This window comes from Protopterus annectens, chromosome 7.part1 (assembly GCF_019279795.1).
Source record: "Protopterus annectens isolate FY-2018-M chromosome 7.part1, PAN1.0, whole genome shotgun sequence".
Taxonomy (NCBI): Eukaryota; Metazoa; Chordata; order Ceratodontiformes; family Protopteridae; genus Protopterus; species Protopterus annectens.
In genome coordinates this window covers 440,725,578-440,750,577 of record NC_056740.1, presented here as the reverse complement: position 1 = coordinate 440,750,577, position 25,000 = coordinate 440,725,578, and the positions used below count along the sequence as shown (strand labels likewise).

Below are 25,000 nucleotides of genomic sequence, written 5' to 3'. Positions count from 1 at the left end.
CAATGCTAAAACAGCATTGTATGTTGTAAAGGTGTACTGCAGCAACAACACAAGACAATGTACAGTACATCCACAAATTCTTACTAGTTTGCAGTTCTCTCCACAAACACACAACACCATCAGTTTAATTCTGACAGGCAGACACATTAGTTTGAAACACAGAATCAATATAGCAAATGAATAATTAGTTTACAGTATCACTGCTGTCAGACTTTACAATTTGTTTTTGTCTTTTTTTTATGTTTTAATAGCTTTAATTACAATAACAACAATGTATATTTAATAATGTTCATAAAATCCTAGACTCTTTAATGAAAGAACAAATAATTATCCAAAACTTAATTAACCCTTATAAAATAAACATAAATTGGACTCCATAATGGAAGTACAAATAAATGATACAAAACTTTATTGACCATTACAAAATAATTATGGGTACTTACAGCTTTTAAGATGATTGCAACTGTATTACATGTCTTTCTGTATAATGAATAGCACATCACCATAAATACCAAATGTTGCATTCCTTTAAAATGAATGCTCTAGAACAAAATGAAATGCATGGCACCTGCATAGACACTTACAGGAATGATCTGTCCACACACTCCTATAGGTTCATGTCGTGTGAATGTAAAATAATCGCCATCTGTAACAAATGAAAGAGGTTAAGTATCAGTTCAGTTTAGTTTGGCAGAAGAGAAAACATAAAACTATTGGCAATTGTCTATGATTGCTTCACAGGTGGCTGAAAAAGCAATCTTAATGAAAGTCTGTCTGATAATGAACTGCTGTGTCCAACTGCGATTCTGTACTAAAATGCTTTAATGAAATTATGTCAACAATATTAGTCCTAGATGCCTCAGGGCCTTTACAAACATTGTGGTTACAGCCACATAGCAACAGTCCCAACACCCTCAAGGCATATTCCCATCTCGGCTGTGTTCTCATTCATATTAATTTCTGTCTCTGTTCTGAAACAGCTACAGTCTGTCTAAAGACAAAGAGCAGACACAGAGATCAACCAACCAGCATAAGCTCTAGGGAATTTGTTGCTCCTGGGAGTGATTTACTGAGTGCATATATTTTGTCTTATGAAGGCAATATCTTAGCATAAACCATTTTATTTGTGGTGAGTGATTCAAAATTGCAGAATAATTCACTTACTTTACTTTGCCGCACCTCAAAATATACTCTCTCCGTTTTTAATTTCTACATGGATTCACATTTCATACAGATAACTCAAGCAAGCAAATGAGCATTTGTGTACAGGAGTGATTATTATATAAAATAATATACAATCTGTTGATTACAGAACTGTTAAGTGATACAGTTTTCAAAAAGGATACTTGAAGAATTAAAGAAACTTAACAGATACTTTCAGTGAGAGGTACACAGAGGTACAACAGAAGAAAATGAACAAATTACATAGTGTAAACAGACATTTGCATATACCGATATAAATATTAGTGCCCAAGACTATATCCAGACATTCTTATGTAATTTGTATCCCAAATGTTAACTAACTAAATAAAATTAGTAGTAATGGATAGAAGATGGGGCCAGGTATCTCTTGTCCATGTTTTCCTAATCAGTGTTTAAAACAATACTACAAGCCTAACACCAGTAACTGAAAACAGCAAAGTAAACAGTGTGCAGCATTTAAATCTAAGTCATCTTAAAGGAACTCTAGATGACTAAAAATTAAAAGAAATCGATCAGATGCTGAGCAAAGAAATAATGAATCATTTTCTGTATACGTGTAGGTTAATAAAATCCTCAGTAAAGAATACATTTTAACATGATATATGTTTCTATATGGTTAGGAGGCTGACTGCAGTGGGCCTTGTATAAACCTAGCCATGCCTCCCAAAGGTGGTGATTGAACCATGTACAGTGCCTTGTGTCTGTAAGCCAAAACTTTAACTATTATGCCACCTCCCGATAAGAAGCTGTGGTATTCATAATCACCAATAAGCTTATAAGTTGACCCACAGTTCCTTGCAACAGTGAGTTATCTCACTGAAAACAAAACATCCAATGGCATTTTTGGCTGACAGAACTGAATCCATGATATGGTTTGCAAGCAAGTCTCAGATTTCTTCTTTGTTGCTTTATAGACATCTCTTTAAGTACTTAATTGACTCAGCTATGAACACTTAAAGCACGTTAGCCTTAACTGTAATGGAAACAATAACCTCCACCAGTCATGTTTTAAATTATACACTGAATGACTGACTTTTCATTCAGTTATTTTTAAACTTTTGGGAAAGGTAGCAGAGTTTCCTGAATGACTGGATACTGATAAAAAAAAATAAGAATGTCATTGCCTTTTTGGCTAGATTTTATCTTCATCTTGATAAATATTTTAAGGCAGATCTGTTAAGAATTAAATGACTTTTGTCTAGTTGAAGCAAGTCCTGTTAAGAATTAAATGACTTTTGTCTAGTTGAAGCAAGTCCTTTTACATGGTAAATTTTAGCACAATAGTTCACAGGCCAGTTTTGGCATGAAAAATAAATAACCTGAGTATTTTTGTTGCATTTATTATTAATAAATAATATTTATTATTGGGCCAATCATTAAATGCAATACCCTCTTTAGCATGTATTTGTTCTGACACATGCAACAGCTGGAATGCCCACAGAGGTACCTTATTAAAAGGAAACAAGTCCTAAACAACATCTCCTACATGGATTGATTCAAAGCCCTGTCACTATACTTGGTATCCTACAGACTGCTAAGAGGTGACCTGTGTCTGGCATACAAGGCATCCTCCGACCCATTACTGATGATTTTACTGCACATCAGCAAGTCAAATGGCAACAGAAATAATGTCGAGGTATGTAAACCTCTCTCTTTTGTGTGCATTAAAGTTTATTGTTTTACCTTCAGTTGTGTTAGCTTCGGTACTTTTTTGTTTTTCTTAGTAGTTACTTGTTATTGTACGGATCTATTTTTATTCTCAGCATACTTTTTACACATGTAAACCTCTTCTGCAATATCAGCAGAATGGTTGGGAGAGACAGGTATATTTTGCCAAGGATACCACTGCTCTTGAACAGACTCCACATCCAGATAAAACAAAGTTCATCCCTTTCCATATTTAACCACAACTTAGCTCTATGGATGATAAACAGCAAATTTACCCCAAGATAGTCTCCATGGACAGAGGCAGCTCCTAAATGCTTTATGTCATGCATGGTCCACTCAAACTATCTATAGTACGATCCTAGTTATTCTCATTAGGGGCTAATATATAATTATCAACCATGGGATGGACAGGGCCAATCTCTAACCAAATTGGATAGGTTAATTTAAAATTTAATTTAAAAAGGGAAACTGGCTAGACTTAATATGGCCTGCAAGGACAGCTAGCCTAGTACTTACCTATGAACCTGTACAGGCTACAAAGTTTGAAAAAACTTACATTATAACTGTTCATTTCTTTATTCTCCTTTTTATTGTCTTTTTTTGCATTTCAAAATTTTCAAGTGTTCTTTCCAGTGAAATGGAACTGATCTCTGTAAAGGTCGATAGCTGGTATACAGTCCAGACTTTTTTTTTTTATTATTTAAAAAAAAAATAAGTTTCACATTGCCTTCTGCAAAAAGAAGGGTCCATTGCTACTAAATATGTAACATTTTACAAGGTAGACTTCACAGTATTAACACTGCCAGTTAGAAATAAGTAATCAGAATTTTGTCTAAAATACATTAGCAACATCAAATAAACTTTTGCAAACTTGAAATTTTAGTTTTATTGTTTGCTAATTATAGTAACCAAGAAAGCACCAGAAAAATGGGAATCTGTTGAGATAATAATTCAGATCTGAATGAACATAATTCAGCCTTAGGGATTCTTGAAATTATATATTCCGTCCTGCCCATATTGCAATGTTGAATCTCAAAAGTCACACAATCTACACTCACTGCATTACAGGAATGAAACTGCCACTAAGCAAATTTAACAACTCCAAATTACTGTTAGAAAAATAACATATGTTTCCTTAAATTAAAATTGTAAATAAATGTATATTTTCTGTGGGAACAAAGGGCCTTATACACACTACTAAATAAAATAAACTCTAAAGGCAACTATACCTCTCAACCTCTCAGTACAAGAAATTTGGACAAAGCCAAATATAATGGGGGGACAAAGGCTTGAAAATAAGGACAGATTTTAAATATTGCCCCTATAAACTTAGAAAGTTGCTAGAATGACAACTTTTACATGATTATATATTTTCTGAAGGATATGAAGTCTGGAACTTGAAGCTTTATTCTGCTCATGAAATGGTTAAGGTCCCTTTTAAAACATAGTATTTTAGCAACATGGTGTCTCTCTCTCTAGTATGATCTCTGCCTACTTGCTACTGTATCTGTGGTTCAGTTCTGACATCCAGATACTGGCTGTGTGGAGTTTATGTTCTCCCCTATGTCTGTGTGAATTTTCTCCAGGTACTCTGATTTCCTCAGATTGTCCAGAAACATGCTGGCCTATTGACTAACTGTACTAAATTGCCTATATTTTATTTTCCCTTGTGGCCTGGTTCAAGGCTCATAGCAGTCTATATGCAAGACAATCTACTCAGTTACCAAATATTAAGTAATAAACTACAAGTGCTAAGTGCAGCACAGTGTTTTAGCAGCAGGAAAAGTCTTTCGTAGATGGGGCCAGCCTGCCAGGGAAGAAGAAGTTTGTAATCCTAGTGCCTTTCTTAATGTTGACCCCAGTTGACCCCAGATATTGTCTCTCCTTAGTCCATATTTCAGAAATTAGGGCTTCATAGAGTAATTGCTCTTTCACATCATGATGTATGAGGCATATGCTAGTTTATATCCCTAGATGCATGTTATGAAGATGTATTCATTCATTCATTCATTCATTTGCATTTCTTAACTGGAAATCTCTAGTTGGGAAAATAATTTTCACAGGCTTCATGTGGAAAAAAAATCACCAGAAAAACAAATCTATCAGATGCAGACATGTAATGACAATCAGCAAGAAAAAATCTTCAGATAAAATAAATTTTTCAGTACATATAACTGTACGCTGGTAAAGAATTATCAGGGCAAAACAGAAACAGCTAAGCAAATATATGGAATCTTAAATACAGATAATGATTACAAACAATGTTTCATAGCAGAGACATGAAAAGTGTAGTCCCATCAAAGAATGTGCAACCTCCCCAGCCAAACATTACAGGCATGCAAAAGGGTGTGCTCAGTTTGGCTAGAATCAGTGGACATTGCACACTGCTTGTTGGCCTGTAAAAGACAGAATAAGATTGTCCAAAAATAGATAAATAACTTATGTTTGCAGAGTTTTTCGCTCTGACATCACCTCACCCAGCAGGTTCAGATACTATGAGATAGGAAGGAATATTGGATACAACAGGAAATGGGGCTATACGGTCCCAAGGGGACAAACCCGCCCCTCTTGTGAAAAAATTAAAAATAATGTAAAAGTCTGTTGTTAACAACATAATACCGTCTAGTCACTTGAATATAACGAAGGAATGTTAACAGCATAACACCATCTAGTCACTTGAATATAACAAAGGAACTTAGTCTAATGAAACAACTAGTCTGGAATCACAAAGTATACAAGAACAACTTATGTATTCATTTATTTGTGCATTATTGTGTCTGCATGTTTGTTTATCTAGGTAAGTAGGCTGGTCAATAGACCTTTTTCAGCCATTACCTGGGTTCAACTGAACAGCAATTGGAGACCCAAAGATACAGTAATATAAAGAACTGAAATAAGAGGCAACAAATAATTACCTAATAAATTACAATAATTTGCAAAAGTGATAATGGCAGAATAAAACAGCTATTTATTCTACCTTTAGCATGCATATTTATAGTTTGTGCACTATTTTAACATGCAGATTTATAATATGCACATTAGAATTACAAAAAGATCAAATGATAGTTAAAATGAAATACCGTGTTTGTACTATAATTATTTAACACAATTAAATGTATTCAGTTTGCCTTATGTATCCAGTGAACTGATGCGTCTGTATTTGTTTACATATAGAAAAAATGATTTTCACTTCGTTTTAAAAGTTTTAAGAACATCTTGATTTCTGATTTTTGAGGAATTGTATTCTATGATGCAGGATCTTTTTTTAATAAAGAATTTCTCACCTATAGCTACTCAAAAGGGAGTCTGTTTAAGAAGAGAGCATCATTTTTATTTCTCAGAACAGTAAGGTGTTTTTATAATGCTTTGTGAGTACTACCAGAGAGTACTTAAGGTTCTTGAGCTATACAACTTTTGAATGAGTGTGCCTAGGAATAAGTTGTGACTGACAGCTAGAATGTGAAATTTCTAAAATATTTTATAGCAATTGGTTCTAGAGACTACCAAAAGCTCAGTAACACTGGTGACATCCAAGCTAGAACAACCTGAGGCAATCAGACTTGGGTCAGAATAAGTATATTGCTCAGCTATCATTACTTTAATAATACGCCAAAGCAAAATGCATGATCTCAGACTTTTGCCTATATAGTTTCCAAAAGAATTTCTTAGTGTTAAAAAAGTGCTTCACAAAATATATAGTATTATTGCAGGTTTTGTGGGTTAATTAGAACTGCGTATAGCTGTAAAACACATCTTCTGTCCTCTGAAATAAAGGTTATGATGAAACAAACTATTTCAACAATGTTTCTTCAGTTGCAACACTTATAGTCAGTCCTTGGATACATTAATGAAGTACAGCTCTTGGACACTGAAATGTTTTGAAATCTGCACCACCGGAAGCTTTTGATGACTAGTGGAAAATATTTAATGAGTTTCAAACAATACAACTTCTATATAACTGCTGCCAAATAAATTTTAATTAACTAGCATTAGAATTGCATGCATTACTTCCAGGCAATCACATGAGAAGAGACACTGTATAAACATACCTACTGGCATGGTCACATGAGAAGGGACACTGTATAAACATACTTACTGGTATGGTCTCATGAGAAGGGACACTGTGTAAACGTACCTACTGGTATGGTCACAGGAGAAGGGACACTGAATAAACATACCTACTGGTATGGTCACATGAGAATGGGCACTGTATAAACATGAGAAGGGACACTATATAAACATACTTACTGGTATGGTCACATGAGAAAGGACACTGTGTGAACATACCTACTGGTATGGTTATTCCATGGACTTTGTCAGCCCAGCCTGCAAAGTACCTCAGCGTTTTAATGACTCCCTGGAGATCTATGTAATATGCTTGTAGAAAGGGTTTCCCACCATTTAGTGATTCGATTGTCTGCAAGATAAAACACACAGAAAATCAGCAGATTAAGGGGTAATAGTTAGCAGAAATACTTCCATTATACTATTACCAATGCAGTAATAATCATAGTCACATTTTTATTTGCTAATGTACATTTAAGTCCTTAGTGTGAGTGTTTGTAGAAACACTTTTTTTTACAAAGAAATAGGAAGCCAAATAGGACTGGGACCTTCATAGCTCAAAAAGTGAGACACAGGTCACCTTACAGCAACCTATAGGTTACTAAATATAATGAGAGTAGCGCTAATCTATCAGCATAGTTGAACCATTTAGAACATTTAATTATCTTGGCTAGAAATCTTTGGGATTTTTCCAGTGTAGTGATACATTAGAATTTGTACATACGAAATGGGTTATTGTATTCAATGGTCAGTCTGATAAGGGAAAACACAGTGGTCAGATATTGTCTTTGGATCTTGAAGATATTCTTTTGGAAATTAGCAGGCCACATAGATGGATCTCCTGACTGTGGCGCAAACATGATGACTGAACTAGAGAAAGCTAACCACATAACTACCCAGTTTCATATCACTGTCTCTGTCTGAAGAGGAGTATCATTTATAACACATGATGTGCAAACAACTTTTATGCCAAATGCTACTATGCTGCACTTTTTTTTCATTTAGTTTGCAACTGTTTTTGATACACCATCTATGCACATATTCTAGCCATTGTTGGAACCATTTTGTACCAGTGGATCAGGAGATAATAGTGCCCAGTTTGCAGTCATCAGCAACTGTGGTCAACCACTAGGATATTGGCTTATACAAATGCAAAATAAATTACAAACAGGAAAGGCCCAAAACTGATACCTGTGATACCCTACTAGTTTCAATTTTGTATTCAGCTAGAGAACCAACAACTTTCATAACTTTCCGATTTGCAATCTGGCCGACAATGTAGGGGTTTAAATTAAGCTTGTAAAATTTTTCAGTACTACCAGCATGGGGTATAGTGTCAAATGGCTGGCACTGTCCACAGCCCCTGTAACCTTTTCAAACAAGCTTGCTAGTTTTAGGAGACAGGTCTTGCCCTTTACAAAACCAAACTGATAGGGATCTAGTTCAGTTAAGATGCTTATGTCTGTATAAATGAGTTCTGCTGTGATACGTTCCATGGCTTTGCATATAAGGCTGATAAGGCTGACAGGTCCACAATTAACAGGGTCTGTAGTGGGGCTTCCTTTGAGTAGGTGAGTCACAGTGGCTGTTCTTCAAGCAACAGGAACAAACCCAGTAGAGAGGATGAGGGTGAACACTTTCAGATAGTACATCCTTGTCAGTGTTGTCTGGTCCCTTGGCAGCATTAATTTTAGCCTTTGACAGGGATTCTAGGACTTGTTTGAAGGTGATTACAGGGGAAACTAATTGTCAAGGATAGTGGGCACCAATGTGGGAATAAGGGTTAAAGTTAGCACAAAAGTTTTCTGTTAATATATTAGTTATGTCCATGTGTGTGTGTGTGTGTGTGTGTGTGTGTGTGTGTGTGTGTGTGTGTGTGTGTGTGTGTGTGTGTGTGTGTGTGTGTGTGTGTGTGTCTCATGGCCATATTATGTTTAGCCTTTTACAGGGATTTTAATACTTGTTCCAAGGTGATTATAGGAGAAACAAAATTGTCAGGGATAGTGGGGGCAACAATGTGGGGCAGGAAGAGTAATATTAGTACTAAATCTGGCTGATAATATTTTAGCTCTGTGTGTGTGTGTGTGTGTGTGTGTGTGTGTGTGTGTGTGTGTGTGTGTGTGTGTGTGTGTGTGTGTGTGTGTGTGTGTGTGTGTGTGTCTGTGTCTGTGACTGTGTATGCATGTATGAATGCATGCATATGTCTGGGCGAGTGTATGAAGGGGTCACCTGTGCCAATTTGATGCATCACCCACCAGTGGTAACTATTGCAAAAAGTGCTGTTTAACAATGACAGTAATTACACCAGATTCAGAAACATGTAAACCAAAAATGAGGTCTTCCTCATTGTGGCAGCTTTAAAAAATCTGTTGTTAAAATAATAAGGCTGGAACCCCCAAAATGTCAGAGACATTTGTCTGTAATGGAGCGGGATTTCAGAACAAAGAATGTCTTGGTGAGCTATCACCAGAGATAGTTGCAGAAATACCAGAAGAATCACTGGATGACCTGTAGATTTATTCAAGCAGTATATGGTACCAAACACAGGACATAGCTGGGGATTGCAAGGCAGATGGACAAGAGCTGCAACAATCCCTTTGGGAGACTTTAAAAGTGGAGTAGAAAACATTCCCTTGAACTATAAATAACCAGCAAGAGAGGGATGATTTTTATTTAACAGCACCACACAATACGAAATCCTAAATGTGAATAAAACCACCAACTAGTTTACCAACAGCAAAATTTGTGTAATAAAATGCTCTGACGTCTCGGCTCTTAGAAGCCCTCAAGCCTTGAAGGCTTGTAAGAGCTGAAACGTCAGAGCATTTTATTAAACAAATTTTGCTGTTGGTAAACTAGTTGATGATTTTTATTTAAGTTGAAAATGAACTTCAGTTTTACATTTACCCTGCAAATAAACTGCATTTAATATATATATATATATATATATATATATATATATATATATATATATATATATATATATATATATATACAGAAAATGTCACACAAAGATATCCCCAACCACCCGTGCATAGAATAGCTATAGCTGGTACATAAATATTCCAGCATTCAGTAATGGAGATGAAAATGTTTATTCAGCATCTGAAAAATAAATACTCACATAAATATGCATCTGGGTTATTTTTTTCCCTTGATGACAATTTAGTGAAATCAGTCTGTTTGTTTTTTAGAACATTTCCCCAGCTTCCCTGTCATGATTCCAGTTGGTATTTTGTCCTCTGAGCCACTACCTACTCTGAGTAAAAGTTCTTGCAAGTGGCTAAGTAGAAGTTCTTGCCTTTACTCTGAAAGTTGTGCCCCTCCTTCTTCCTTTGCCTTTTTCTTCAAATTTGTTTGTTGTACTTCACAACTGGCACAGAGGATTAAAGGCCATGAACTGTTAACAAGCTGTTTCCACTGGTACAGGGTCTGACTCCTTCAGCATTCATTTGCATACTCTGTGACCTTGAGCGGGTAACTTAACCAGACAGTACTGCTGGGAAGTTGGGCTAGATTTTTTAAAGGTCTTCTGCCTTGTATCTACCCTTGAACATAAATATTGCTCCTAAATCCAGAAACAAACAGTTCAACAACCTCTGTTAGACTTGATATGTTGGGCAAAATCTGTTACCTGTTTCAAATGTTGCCAGTGTTCTAGCCTGGGATGTGGTCAGCATATTTACCTTAAGTAATGTAATGCATTTCAATATACTGATGAACCAAAGGTTAATTCAACTTCCTATCTTTTTTTTTCTTATCAGAAAGTGCTATTCTTCAATTTAATCCCAACTTGTGAGCCACAAATTAAGAAAGCAATTAAAATATTTCCTTTTTTCCCTGTTTGTACTCAATCCTGACACACAAGCGAACAAACCAGCAGTAGTAAAGTTATTTTAAATCATTAATCTTAAATTTCTCCATGAATCATGAACTACATGAAAGAAAATACTAGATACTCACAGCTAGAAATGTTCGATCTCGTTCTACTAAATCTGCTAATTTGTCCAGAAGTCTTCCCCTTTCAGAAGCATCCATTTGCCTCCAGACTGAACCAAGTGAAAAAGCCAACCGAGCTGCACGGACAGCTTTGTCAGTATCTGCCTGCAATATCATAAGTGAGATTTAAAATCAGAGTAGTAGAAGCTTTATCTAATATAACATTAATACAATTTAAATGTAGAGTTTTTCAAATTCAAATTCCTTAAATACCAGAGCACTGGTGGTATACATATGTAATGCTCAAATTACCTAGTAGGTGACCCAAATCTGATGAGCATCTTGGGTGTTTGATGGGTCACCTAGGAGGAAGGCCATGCTCATCTTGTAGGGGAAGGGGTGGGTCCTGACCAGCACAAGCTACTGTTCCTAATGCAATTACTGCCAGAGAGCAAGGATGGTACTGAAATGGATGGGAGCAGTGCAAGGAAGACAAGGATATAGCCACCCCACCTGATGATGGTAGCCCTTGTCTGTCATGTAAAGGAACAGCCGGGAACTGATAAATAGATATAGGTGGTCCTATAATGATGATGTAGGTGCCCAAATTACCACTGAAGAGGAAAGTTTAGACTTCCATTCAAAAAATATGCCCTCATTAGCAAGATGTCAGTAAGAGCAGTAAACTTCCCTGAGGTTTGCTTGGATGAAGACCCTTCTGAAAATCTGCCATCAAGAGGATTTGAAAGGGAACTTCTCACCCACAAGGAATAAATGGGTTTTGAGTTCAGCGGGGGATTGGATTAAAGGCCATCAAGACAGAGAGAGAGAGAGAGACGGGGAAAAAAAACATGCACAAAAACACTCTTTATGTAACAAAACCAAGAAATTTCCACATAAGTATTTACAAAATGAGCAATGATATGCAAAAGATTCCAAGTCAGTCACAGGCTTCTAAATCACCATTTATGCACTCACAATATGCATAAACTTACACCCATAGTCACTTGGCATTATATTTAAACTCTTTTGCACTCAGCAGTAGTTTTTCTTATAATATTTATGAGTAATTTCTCAACAACTTTAACAGCATTTAAAAATCAGTTAAAATTCTCTGACTCTAGTACTGAGGGTTAAAGCTATAAAATGATAAAAAGCTTTTTTCCTGTACTCCTGGATTTGGTTTCCTCAGTCTTTACTTACAAATAGCATGATTAAGTTACTTTGTCAGGACAAAGCTCTCTGTTTAGCCAGAGAATTGACAGTCATGTGTGGCGAGTCTTGTCTAGTTTAATAAACAAACCTTTACTACAAGTAAGGGGCATTTTTACAGCATTTTTCTGTTCTTTAAGAGTTTTCAATTGCCAACCATGATTTCTAAATGTGAAAAATAAATAAACAGCATAAAAACAGAGAATGCATGTTTCCTTCTTAATGTAGCAAGATAATTTTAGCTGTCTTTACATGTTAAGTTTATGTTTTGCCTTCGTGTTTTCTCTTTTATTTTGCTTACCTTTTCAGCTTCTTGGACTTCACAAATCAGCTCTCCAGTTGCAGGATTGTATACTGGAAATGCTTTCCCACTAACAGAATTCTGCCATTCATTATTTATGAAGATCTGCAATGAAAGTATAAATAATAAGCTTTATTAAGAATGGCTACGCATTTTGTCCCACCTTGTTATACAGTATTACAGCTGTTTAAGAACAATAGTTAATATTTACAGATATGTATTATTTTGTTTTAGTGTGCAAGAATAGCAGGACTGCCCAATGAATTTTAACCCATTGTTGCTATTTCTCAATGCTTTTATGTTGCTTTCTGTGATACCATGCTAGACAATGTGACTGCAACGTTGTTTTGAAAACACTAATCTGTTTAGAGCAGTAAGACCACAGTGTGTTACATTGTACTATGAGACTCATAGGTGATTGCTAGACTAATGACTTCAGGGGGTCTTTTTTAAGCTTAGTCATGTTTTTCAAGGTGAGGAGCAAACCTTGCACCTTGCATCTATGAGGTAAACACCTTAACCATTTATGTCCATTTACCATATTTTTTTTCTCTTCTCTCATGTCCTGTATTGTATTGTGGAGCTTTTCTCCCCGGGCCTCCGCTGAAAATGGACCTGTGTCCAGTCAGACTTTCCCAATAAACCAATCTAAAATAAAATAAATGTCAAACCCTAACTTTAATTTTTTTGACATTTTTTTCATATTGTAAACAAGCACCAACCATGAATTGCATGTAGTTCATACTAGCTGCCCCAAAGCACCATTTTAAGCTTAGCCAATAACCTGAAGTTAGAATCAAACTCTGTACCTTGTATCTGTAAGATAAAGGTCTTAACCATTAAACTAAATCCACTTCTAGTAGGCTAATTGTCCTGAAGGGCCATTTTAAGCTAAACCAATACCCCAAGGTCAGAATCCATTGTTTGTGCCCATGAGGTAAACACCTTCACCACTATGCTAAACTAATCTCTCTTGAGAGGGTGCTTTGCAGTTAGGTGTTACATAGGCTTATTTCACTTACACTTAGTGACCTGTCTGCATGGCATCCACGAATGGTGCCCTAACTATGATACAGCCAACCTGAGTTCTAATATTGGTCCACAAGTTGCTTGAACTGGTGGCAATATGGTGAGAAATGAGCCTTTCATTTACTGAGTGGCCTATCGGGGTTGGGGGAGTCTGCGTGCATCTGCGTGCACGTGTGTGTGTGTGCATGCATGTGTGTGCACTTGTGCGTGTGTGCGTGTGTGTGTCTGTACTCGTGTGTGTGTGCATGTGTGTGTGCACTCGCTCGTGTGTGCGTGTGAGTGTCTGTATTCGTGTGTGCGTATGTTTATGTGTGTGTGTCTGTGTGTATGTATGTGTGTGTGTGTGTGTGTGTGTGTGTGTGTGTGTGTGTGTGTGTGTGTGTGTGTGTGCGCTCATGTGTGCATGCGTGTGTGTGTGTGTGTGTGTGTGTGTGTGTGTGTGTGTGTGTGTGTGTGTGTGTGTGTGTGTGTACATCACAGTGGTATGTGTCTAACTAATAGATTCTCTTCTGGAAACTAGATAACTTAGCAGGATTGTTAGTGTCCTAGCTGAACAGGGCAGTTTGAAGATGGTAACTATTTATAATAACTATGTGACATACATACATATGCTAGAACAATAGCTGAAAAGTAGAAGGGGACAACAGGTGCATAACAAAAAGAGCCAGTCCACCTAGGATAATGGCACACTGACACCTACTTCTAGCCCTCATGAGTAATGGCTGTTAGTAACTAGAGGAAGCAATGAGTCAGGGCTGGATGGTCAGAAAAGGGAACTAAACAACATTTCACTTATGTTTAGAGTAAGCATTTTATGAATCCCACACAAACCACAACAATAATGAACACTCATATTTTATACTGCAATCCTGCTCTTGTACTCTGTAGTTCTTTGGGAACCAGGTAATGTACCACTGGTATAGTGCAGGAAAAAAGGGGAAAATGAAAACTTGACTAAATGCATTAAATGTATACCAACTGAAAGACAGTTTAACAGATGAATCTAGTGTTTTTGTCCCCAGCGTTCCTGGCCTTTCTATGACTCTTTATATCTGTAACATCTGGTTGGTAAAATATTCCATGCAGACATAACTAGTCTGCTCCATCTCTCTTTGTAAGAACTGAGATGTGTGAATTTGTTAAAAGTTCTCTACACCTGTAAAATCCATGTGTTTATTGCGTGCTTTTTGGCCCCATGTCTGTTGATCATCATGTTTGGTCAATCAGACACAGCCCATGTGACCCAATATAATGAAGATTCCACGCATTGCTAGGGTAAGTGCTCAGAGGGGACAATCATTCAGGCAGTCACAAGATGTGTTTTATTCCTTTTCCAACTTCTCAGCTCTGGGGATTTTTTTATTGGCTGTAATCAACCCCAAAGGGAAACCTGCCATCCTCACGTTCCCACTATGTGACCTCACATTTACACACATCTGCAATGACATCTACAACCAGTTAGTGGTTTAATGAGCTACATAACCACTTCTAGGCTGCTCCTTTGAATCTCTGCCCCTTGTATCTGAGATCATAGCACCCTACCTCCACAGGATGGCCCCACCCATCTCCCTCTGCCAGCTCTGTCAGAGACATGACCTGCTAATCAAACCTGGACTACCTAAGTCATAATCAAAGCTTTATACCTCTATTCTGCCAGAGCTGATTAGTTAGATCTGTTTTTGCACTTTGTTATGATTTGCAATATTATAAAACTAAATGTAAGTAAACATAAGACACTCTTGCCTGAGTTAAGTGCTACTGAACAAAAATTAACTTTAAACTCATCTAGACATCAGATGAGCTAGTATTATAAATAAGCACGTGATGGTTTCTACAATTTCAGATTTGAGTTTTATACTCCATTTTTTGAGAAGGCTGAAGAAAGCAAAGCTTCCGCCTCATATCGTCTCCACCTTCTATAGAAGTGCTATTGAGAGTACCCTCACCAGCAACTTCACAGTGTGGTTTGCAAGTTATGCAGCTACAGAAAGGAAGGCACCACAGCGAATGGTGAGGGTTGGAGAGAAGGTAACAGGTACCAGCTTTCCATCGATACAACTTTACTCTGCAAGAAGCATGAGAAAGGCCACCAAAATAATACAAGACACCACACATCCAGTGCATGGACTGTTTAAGCATCTGACATTGGGTAGAGGATATCACAGCACTGGCTGCAAGACTACCAGATTTAACAACAGTTTTTATCTGACAGTGGTCAGATTTCTGAACTTAGGCATAAGTCCCAGAGAAATGGACATTAACTAAGTCAGTTCTTTCTTTTTTTCACAAATACATGTAGTGTGTTGTATAATATATACAACACAAATACCAAGTAAGTGCAGTATTTATTTATATTATCCCTATCAAGTGCAATACTAAACAGACAACTTAGGCAATGTGCAATCTAATGTGTGTTTTATTTAAATAGGGCAGTTATTATTATTCAGGGGAGGGTATAGTTATTCCTTATTCAAGTGTTGTAATTTATCTGCTTTTTTTGTACAGGTACTGGGAGTAGGATTGTATATGTTAGTTGCGTTCATTCTTTTACTGGTGTGTGTTGTTTCTGTTTGTAATCTCAAGAACTAAGCCGATGCATAAAATTTGTTTAGGCTACACATGTGTGAACCTAAATGACAATAAAGTTTACTTTGAATCTTCAAATATTCACAAATCTGAACTACACATTTTTATTACTTACATATCATACCGAACAATGCAATTTCTCTGTTTTATAAAAGATGCAGAACTATGACAAGCAAATCTAACACATGCAGAAACATGAGCGAAGGAATTCTGATATATTAAGTGATATCAAAGGGCTGATAATTTTCCTTTAAGGTCACTGTATATATCCCAAAAGCAATATATTTGATGCTATATTTAAAAAATGTGACATAAATATTGCATACTGGGTAATTATTAAGGAAACATGGCTTTTACACTTACATGTTGGCCCATAGCATTGCTTATGAGTGAGGCTTCTGTTGAGCACAATACTGATTGATTCCCATTTGAGTAATCATTAGCATGCAAATGCTGGCTTTTTGAACTAAAAGTCAAGGTTATAGTTCCCCAGCAATTTCTCCTTTTCCCGAGACGGTGTGACATCAGTGTTGTTATATATAAGTAGTAAGGGTTGCAGCCCCCATATCGGTAAGGGGGGGGTCTAGAAAGGAAGGCATGCATCCCTTCAAAAATGCTTCTCTTTGCTTGGGTTTTTTACTTCAATTGCTTTTCACATTTGAGTGAGTTTGTTCTTTTGTGACTCCAGTTTTGAAAGTCAACGGCAAGCAGTTGAACTATAGTCAAGAAGTCCATTTATATTTATCAGTATTTTTTTTGCTGAAACATTCAGAGTGTTAATTTGAAAAATAACCTGATGAAACAAGGCACCATTACAATGCAGTTCTGTGCCGAAAAGGATGCCCCTTAAATGATCATAGGTGTGTGTGTGTGTGTGTGTGTGTGTGTGTGTGTGTGTGTGTGTGTGTGTGTGTGTGTGTGTGTGTGTGTGTGTGTCTGGCTGCATCAAAGGGCTGGTATTCCTCCAATAATTGGTGTGCCTTACATTCATTGTCTACTGGAATAGGGACTAACTCTCTTGTAACCCTAAATAACATAAACATGGGTATCATAAATAAAAAGAACGATTAATTAAATGAATTAATTAATATCATTATCTTTTAGAAAGCACCGCACAATGCCGCTTTCCTAACACACGCAGTTCAATCTAATAGATGGTATTTTGAAAATGTTGTCCTGAAAAAGACTGAAAAACTAGTTTTGTCGCTAAGATAACCAAAGGCTCAACCTTTGACAGCTATCAATCACATTGTTTCAAAATATGCATCTTGAAGCCTCTTCTAATGGAGTTTTAGGACAGAAATTTGATTCACACAAGCCTAGCATGAGCAAAAGCTGGAGATTTATAAACCCAACACATGTTCAGCCTTTCAGCTGCAATGTGTTTATCCTAGCTAATCACATCTACATCTTAACTGTAGCTTGTTGACATTATGATATTCTTCCATCAAACTTTGGGGTAAACACTGCAAAAGCACCTTTAGATATACCAGTACAACAAAAAGAAAAATGAAATGGCGCTGCCACCATCCCCCAGCAGTTTGTTACTCTTCTTCAAGGAAACGCTTTAGCCTTTCTCCTTCCTGCAATTAGTCAACTACAAAAAAGTCCATCCTGAATAACAGTACTTTTATGGAAAGGGTAATGTGCAGGGCTTGACCCCCCCCATACCACCTTACTCATGAGTGCCTACCCTAACCTTCCCTATGCCCCTAACCCAGCCTCAGAAATTACTTTACCAATTTTTTTCTCTAACAGTACACAAGAAAGCCATGCACACACACACACACACACACACACACACACACACACACACACACACACACACACACACACACACACACCACTGAATTATCCCCTTACCTAGTCCTTATTCTAACACTTACAGGCAAAACTCCTCTTACCTTCATTCAAGCAAATTTTATACACCACATATACATTAATGAAATCAATGTTCAACATCTCCTGTCATCAACAAATGCAGCTTTTAATGTAAAGTGATATCAGTATAGTCTGTTGACAATGTACATTTGACAGAATGTATTTCAACTATGCATGTGTGTGTGTATCTATATATTTATTTATTTAACATTTGTTTACCGGGAAAGTCCGACTTGGAACGAAGCCATAAGTGGAAGCCTGGGGTGAAATGCTCCAGACACATGTCTTTGCAACATTTGAGGAAACCAGACTTCTTCTTCTTTCATATTTTCCCGGTCAGGGGTTGCCACAGCAGGTCATCTGTCTGCTCATTACCCGGAGGAAACCCACACGAATGCAGGGAGGACATGCAGACTCCACACAGAAGCCACTCCAGCTGAGAATCGAACCAGAGAACCTCTTTGCTGTGAGGCGTATATATATATATATATATATATATATATATATATATATATATATATATATGTAGGCCCCACACAATACAAGTTAACATGTTTCTAACTCATTACCTTACTGGTGGATGAAGCTCAGATGCTTGAGCTTCAACTGCCCAGGGTTCAACTCATTGACGATCATAGTTCCTTCACAGGAAATCACTATCGGTGAGTTGTGCCCCAAGTGATTCCCTTTTGGGAGGAATTTCCCCTTTTGCAAGTTGGTGCAACTATGGAATTGATATATATATATATATATATATATATATATATATATATATATATATATAACTCCGCGGTGGTACGGTGGTAGCGTTGTTACCTCACAGCAAGAGGTTCTCCCGTTCGATTCTCGGCATGGCTTGGGAGTGCCATCTGTGTGGAGTCTGCATGTCCTCCCCACGGTTGGGTAGCATTCGAAAGACATGCGTGCGTAAATGGGCGTGCCTTCGTTGAAGGTTGGGCGTCGAGCTGGCACCTCGGTGTTTCATAAAAATCTACTGCCAATCATTAGCAGGCCGGAGTTCCGCTGTGGCGACCCTGTACCGGGAAAAAGCTGAAAGACAAACAACAACATATATATATGTTCTGAGTATGGGGTTTGCTTCCACACTGGGGGCTACAGGGGGGCTTGCCTCCCTGCAAAAATACTTTTAAAAAGTATTTTTCAGCAGGCAGTATTTTTTATTTTTTTTGGCAAATGCAGTCGGGATTGTGATCCTCTGTGCGTTTCTTTTTGTCCAGTCTTACTGGAACTATTTTGATCAGTTGTGTAAACAAAAATGTGATTAAATGCTTATAATATTAATTTCATTCATCCATTGACTTGGTAAAAGTGATATAATTTTTCATTTACTTTCACAGAATAGTAGAATATTGCAGTTGCAGGTGAACTGGTTCAAAGTCTTTGGACTGCTGTATCACTGTTTTACTATAAGAGGATAAGTAGTACTCACTAGCAGTTATCTGAAAGAAACGTCTTCTCTGAGCTTTTATTGTTTGTCAATAAATTTATCTCAGCTAATCAATTATCATATTTCTTTTTTCCCCAGATATAACTTAATAACTGCCAACAAGATTTGCTTTGTCTTGACAAATACAGATAGCATAGTAAGAAATTAAAATATATAAAAAAAAAATTAAGTTTTCAATTAATGTTAATATGATCTGCCACAACCTTATTATAAAAAGTAGAGAGTAATTACAAAGCATCTTTGGTATTTCACTTAATAGTGAATAAAAAAATTATTTCAGTTTCCAAATAGGTAATATTCAGAGATACTGTAGAACTAAAATGTTTTAAAATCCTCCACATATTTATATTCAAAGACTTTTTTATGTTTGATCAAGAAAATAAAAGAAGTTACTGAAATATTCACAAAAAATAATGGATTTTTATGAAATAGGAACATAAGATTAAACCCAATAATTGTCTAAATGAAAAACATTTGTAAAAATACAGTTTCATGATTTAGTTCTAATCTAAGATATAAAGCAAAGTCATAATTTTCAAAGTAAATCTTCAAAGGTTTTTTTTTTGTATATGGTATCAGGATGTATAGTTAACTTGGTATTTGTTACAGGATGTCATCCGAGTGTAGCAAACTATAAACATGAAAGGAAGAACTTGTACCTTAGAAAATAGTAAAACTTTTTAGAACAGTTTCAGATAACTTTTAATATACTATTTAGTAATGTTATACACACATTTTGTTCATATGTAAGCCATACACATACTATTTCATTCTCATCATTTTATATGACTGTTATTTCTACATAATTCACAATTATTCCGTGCCTCTACTGAAAATGGACATATATCCAGTTAGACTAGCCTGGTCAACAAATGTAAAAAAAATAAATAAATAAAATTACCTCGGGCATTAAACTATGTGAAACTTAAATCAGTTGAAACATGACGTCCCTCGGTTCTAGGCAGGGCAAAACAGTTCTATGTTTCTTTATTTTAAAAGTTGTTTCATTTGAACAATTTTTTTCTGATTGATTTTTTGCAATACTAGTAATAAATATATACGCTTAAGAGATATGTGCACATTTTCACTTTCTCTAAATCTCTGTAACAGTTTTACTAACTCATGGCAACAAGAGCTGCTAATGATTAACAGGACTTTCTTTCCACTCCATAAAGCATCTCTCTCTACAGACAACACCACTCTTCTATTAATTTATTGCCGTAAACCGAGACCTTTTAGTGCATTTACTTTGGCAGTAAAATTAGAAGTATTTACTTTAGTGCAGATACAAAATAGCAAAGCCATACATTTGGAATGCTTTGCAAACGTAATCCCACTACTGGTTGATTTACAAGGAGAAGGTTGCACTGAAATAACTCACTTCTGAAAGGGTGAGATGTTCTGTACCATCTAGTACCATTCCGGAGCCTCTGATACCAACAAGAGTCAAATTCCTTTCCCATAAATCTGTTAGATGAGCCTCTTTAACTGGCATGTATATAACCCCTTCACCACTACAGGTCCCACTGTCTCTTGATGAAATGTGCACATCTTCTGCAGTTAATCTGACTTTCATTAAGAGCACTTTGTAAAACTGTCATAGTCAAGGCTTCATGTTGGTGCAGCAGTAAAAGAAGGCCCACCCCCCACAAAGTCACAAGTTATTTTTATTTCCAGTAACCGCTGTAGTCTATTAGATTAAAGAAGTAAAGGTGTTTGATAATGATAGCAGTTACATGTAAGTTATGAGCACATATGCTCACTGACTAAAAAACCCAAATAAGAAATAAATCATGTTACATATTTTACAACACAGCATTCCCTTCATTCATTCCCTACACAGTAAGGCTCACTGCTTTACAAGTCCCCTGGAATGAATTTTAATTAAGGCTGACTTGAAACCATAAATAGGATATTGGTGTAATGACATAATTTAGTAGAAAAATACAAAAGTGTTTCTGTGTGTGTTTTTATTTAAAAAAACTAGTAAATGATTAACCCTTTTCCCTTATGAATGATTTGGGTTATTTATTCTGCTTTGGGCATTTGTGCTGTTAAAATAAAACAGGTACTTAACCTATAATATCAGAAAGCTTTCATGGTCAGTGTTATGTGAAGCACCATCGCTTACATTTACTTGTACATAAAATGAAATGTGTAGGGGATACATATTCTAGAAACATAAACAACCTCTGATAAAAGTACTTGGATAATAATATTTTTGAAGAGAAAAATGTAACAGTTCCTGATAAGTGCATAAAATATGTCTTTCTTTATGATATATCTTAATTTACACTACTAGAAACTAATTTTCATTCTGCAGCTTTGCAACAGTGTAGATAGTTTAAAACATGTTCAGAAATGATACCGCATACGGTCTCTCATAATGATTCCCACCTATCTGCTTCATATTTTACCCCACTATAAAAAATTTTCTCAACACCCACAGAAAATGGTTACCAGTATTAAGAGTGAAGGTAAAAAGGATTATTTGTCCTATTGCATATCACCTGGGCCGTGCTGCCTACATGTGGTCCATTGAGATCAGTGTGCTATCCAGTAAACAAATATATATAAATCAATCAATAAATCAATAAATAAATAAATATTTCATCTGGGTGCAATGAAAAAAATGAGGGAGCACTTCACATATTAAAAATGTTGCTTTACATGCTAGGGAGAGAGCCTGCAGGTATAACCTGGACACAATGCCTTTGTAGATTTTCTTACAACATACAAATCCTACCCGAGTACTTGGTTCCTCACCCCCCTATTATTTTTTTCTTGGAATCTCACTGAGCACAAATACGTCTGGACAGGGGTGATCCAGATGCACTGCCATGTGATATGACTTGCATGGCCTAGTGCAGGAAAGCTAACTACTGTCACTCTTACGTAATTTGCCATGACTGTCAGCAGGTAATGCAGATAATGCATGTTTTTCTCAGAACCATATTGGTTTACCCTCAAGAGCAAAATCAGCTGAAGTTAATGCCTGCATTAACTACACATCAAAGTTTTTTTATAGTTCACTAAATCTACTCAGTGGTTCCCCTACCTTCATCCTTCCTTTCATCCTCAAGAACTAGGATTGGACTCCCATGGTGAGCTTCTCAAGACCCCCATCCAAGATCAGACCAAACTTTGATTAGGGTCCTACAATCCATTCTTTTCCTGTCATTGAGATTTCCAGTTCTCCATTTAATGAAAAACTTGAGTCTGTCCCCATCTTGCAGTGATAGCCAAGCAGCCCATACGTTTCCCAGTATGAGCTCATCATGATTGTCCCTCCCAAGATGCAAGGGTAGGGTGTTGGAGAGTAGCAACCTAGTCAGTAGATCAGATGGACTTCCTCCCAACCCCCTCAGAGCTCCCAATCCTCATGGCAGCTCCTTCAAGATCACAGTTGCTGCGTGCCCTGGGGAGTTATCGGTGCTGTCACACAAGTGGTACTCCCCGAGCTTGCTGTATGCATAACACCACTTGGCATTGTGTTTGCTCCATGGGTACAACACCTAGGTTCATAGATTAGTACTAGGCTAGCTGCCCTTGTGGGCCATTTTAAGCCTAGCCAATTACCCCATGTAAGAATCAAACCCTGCACTTTGTGTCTGCAAGGCAAACACCCCAACCATTATACCAACTTCCCATCCCAAAATGGTGTTATCTGGATTTGAACCCTAGATCACCTGTGTGATATTTCTAAAGACACTGCAGTTATACCTTCTGCTACAGAGAAAACCTAGTGTTCATCAGGTTTCACCCAAGTTGTGTGTCAGATCAGCCTTCATCCCTCAAGATGGAAAAGCCAACAGTGTCTGTTCAGCACTCACTCACTCACTCACTCACTCACTCACTCACTCACTCACTCACTCACTCACTCACTCACTTAGTCACTCATTCAATCACTCACTCACTCATTTATTCAATCACTCACTCACTTACTCACTCACTCATTCAATCACTCACTCACTCATTCAATCCCTCAGTCATACCCTCCAAGGCCTGAGAGTTAACAAAAAGGTTCAATAAGGGAAGCAAAGACTTTTTAAGTACAGTACATAATAAAAAGAAGGCAAGGCTAAACAAACATGGAAGGGAGATCAGAGGCAACTGGGAAAAATCAAAAGTACTGAATGAATATATTGCAGCAGTCTTTACACAGGAAGACAAGGGAAGGACCCCAGGCTGGACTAGATAGGGCAGACAAAGGAAAACAGCGGACAGACATCAAGAAAGAGTTGAAGAAGGTGGAGAGACAAATGGCTGTCCATTGGGAGGATGAGGTACAAGAAGCAGTTGGTATGTCTCCCAGAGTCCTAACAAATCTGGCCAGTGTTTTGGAAGACATCCATATGCAAGTAAGAGAAGAAATCTGTGGGGACAAAAAAAGAATTTAAAAACATGTCTATTGTAATTTGTGGGTATACTGATCATGTCTAAATATCTAAATGTATCTGTAATTATTTTTCTGTGTGGAGCTTTTCTCCCTGGGCCTCTGCTTAAAAAGAGCCTTTTCAACTCAGTCAGACACCCCTGGTTAACAAATGTAAAATAAAATAAATAAATAAAGTGTGGTACTCTTGTATGATCGCAAGGAGCAGACCTATCCAGAGAACTACAAACTGGTTAGCTTGGCTCATTTACATCTATCTGCTAAAGACGGCAAACCTCAAGCACCCTACACATATCCTTAAATTCCAGAGCATTTTCCAAAAAATCAAGTTACAACACATAAGCCAAACAAATTTAAAAAATGTGTGAACCATAAATGATATGAAAACATGCAAACAGCAAAATGTCCAGCAAAAACTCTGCTTCACAAAAATAAAAGTCACTGAATTCACATCCTTTACATCAATAATGTAATGTACTATAATGCAAAAACATTCAGAATTTTATTTTTCCAGAATTTTCACAAATGTTTTTATCTTAGAATCTGTACAAAGCATATACTGCCAGCAACACCTTTGTTCAGCAGACCAGGTTTGACATTCTGGCAAGAAATAGCCTTTTGAATCCTCGTTTTTTAAAACATATATAAAATATGAAAAATGAATATTTGTATAATTAATACAAATAGCATTCAACATCTCTCAATCTGTGCAACTTGCACTGCAGCTTTCCACTGTAATTATTTTCAAGATCATCTAAGGTTTCACCTATTATACAACAGTTCATAAACCAAATCATTTTACAAATATTAGTGTACATATGCAAATATTGCATAACATATTTATTAACAGCAAACAACTATTAGTATATATCCAGTAACAAGCACATATCATAACATTTCACACTATGACCCTCAGAAACATATAGTTTGCTCAGTTGTGAAAATATGGATATAAATATGAAAATATGAATAACTGGTAACAAATAGTGGCTAGTAACTCCACAACTGCTTGCCCTAACAATCACAGTCTCATTTTGTTTCTATCACCTTACCCTTTTATATGGTACCAATTACTAATTGTTAAGTCACTTTATTAAGGAAATCAGCTCCAGAAATATCATGATGCTGCAAACAGCTGTGTGTATTAAATGAAAGTATACAATAAGGTACTATAGTTTTTATATGAGTTAATAATAGTGACAGGGAAAGTAGTGGGGAGGATCCTGAGTGGAAAGCTTGTAGCATTTTTAGA

At 36.7% G+C, this 25,000-nt stretch overlaps 1 protein-coding gene across 1 annotated transcript in view; it reads right to left on the bottom strand.

Moving 5' to 3' along the window:
* The window catches only part of ALDH1A2 (aldehyde dehydrogenase 1 family member A2), a 445,853-nt gene that overhangs the window by 276,434 nt on the left and 144,419 nt on the right, over window positions 1–25,000 (bottom strand). The window contains exons 2-5 of the mRNA XM_044078904.1: window positions 12,389–12,493; window positions 10,900–11,040; window positions 7,159–7,288; window positions 585–646 (exon numbers count right to left, since the gene is read on the bottom strand). Coding sequence (XP_043934839.1) covers window positions 585–646; window positions 7,159–7,288; window positions 10,900–11,040; window positions 12,389–12,493 — 438 coding nt within the window. The remainder of the gene's footprint in view (window positions 1–584; window positions 647–7,158; window positions 7,289–10,899; window positions 11,041–12,388; window positions 12,494–25,000) is intronic.